The 1,250-nt window shown below is 59.8% G+C and overlaps 1 protein-coding gene across 1 annotated transcript; it reads right to left on the bottom strand.

Annotated features, from left to right (window-relative positions):
- Window positions 1-6: 6 nt before the first annotated feature.
- SDRG_17434 (hypothetical protein) lies at window positions 7-988 on the bottom strand (the record flags this gene model as incomplete). Its single annotated transcript, XM_008623676.1, has 1 exon — window positions 7-988. A coding segment is annotated over exon 1 (939 nt), but the record flags the coding sequence as incomplete, so codon positions are not given.
- Window positions 989-1,250: the final 262 nt, after the last annotated feature.

Consider the following 1,250-nt stretch of genomic DNA (forward strand, 5'->3'; position numbering starts at 1 on the left):
GGTGCGTTGCGCTTGCGCTTGCGGTCGGCTGTTTCGTCGCGCTGGTGGCGTCGTTGCACGCGCGCTGCTCCGATCGGCGTGAGATGAAAGCCGAGCGTTGTTGCAAAGTACTCGATCACATCAAATTGGAGGTCGGCGACAGCGACGTCGAGCGCGATGCGCCAGTACACTGGTTCGCTGTACGCAGTGCAGAGCCATTGAAGTAGCGCAAACTGGTTCTGGGTTGCAGCTTCTTGGAAAGCCTCTGCGATCATGCTGCCAGAGCTGTTGGCCAAGAGAAAAGCCACGAGGTCCGGGCTGCCGCTGGCTACAGCACGCCGCATGTGGTGGGCCTTGAAGGTGGCGATGTCGCCTTGCTCAAAGAGGTGCTGCACGATGCAGAGCCGACCGCCACGCAGCGCAATCGCTACCAATGTCTTTGGAGACATGTGGGCTTCGTTTTCGAGGGCAAAGCGAAGCAAGTCGACATGGTCGCCGAGACAGGCCGCGACTGCAAAATGGCGCACAGAGCCGGAAATGGTATCGCGGCCGTACTTGCTGTAGAAACAGGAGCCGCCGAAGTCGCGGACATTCCCGTTGCGGTCACTGGTGTAGTGTCGTTTCACATGACGGTGCTGGGAGGCGCAGCGGTGCCACGCCCCGTAGCGGAGCGTCCAGTGCCCACGGGCGAAGCACAGTGTCTTTATCGCCACGAGCTCGCACAAGAGATCGACGCGGCCATACTCGAGCGCATAGCTAAGCAGCAACGTCGGGCATAACTGGCGCACGAAGCGGAAGCCGACGCGATCGAGCCACGGTGCGATGAGCGCGTGCACGGGCCCGAGGTCGCCGCCTGGAGAGGTGTGGCCGAGGCGCTTGAGGATAAGCACGTCTTGGTTGACGCCGACTTGGTAGGCGGCGACGAGCGGGAGGAGCTGCGCGCTCATGAGGACGCCGAGGCAGGCCATGGTCTCGGGCTTGTGTCCTGCGCCCCTGGATCGGATTTGAAATTTCAAACACGTGGTGTGTTTCAAACGTGTTTAAAACACATCGTAGCCGAAAGAATGACGTGGCAGCAGGAGGTGGCGCGATTCGCAGGATGGCGTGATCCCATTGGTTCAAATGCAACGAATGACATGCCTTTGAGTGTAAAATCGGCTTTTGATTGGCTTATAATCGTGTCGCAGCAAATCCCACGAGGCACTTCGTCGCGCCGACTGACGACGCCGAATGCACCCTCGTCGACGCAGATAGGCGTTTGCAGGTTGTCG

The sequence above is a fragment of the Saprolegnia diclina genome (assembly GCF_000281045.1).
Source record: "Saprolegnia diclina VS20 unplaced genomic scaffold supercont1.370, whole genome shotgun sequence".
NCBI classification, from domain to species: domain Eukaryota; phylum Oomycota; class Saprolegniomycetes; order Saprolegniales; family Saprolegniaceae; genus Saprolegnia; species Saprolegnia diclina.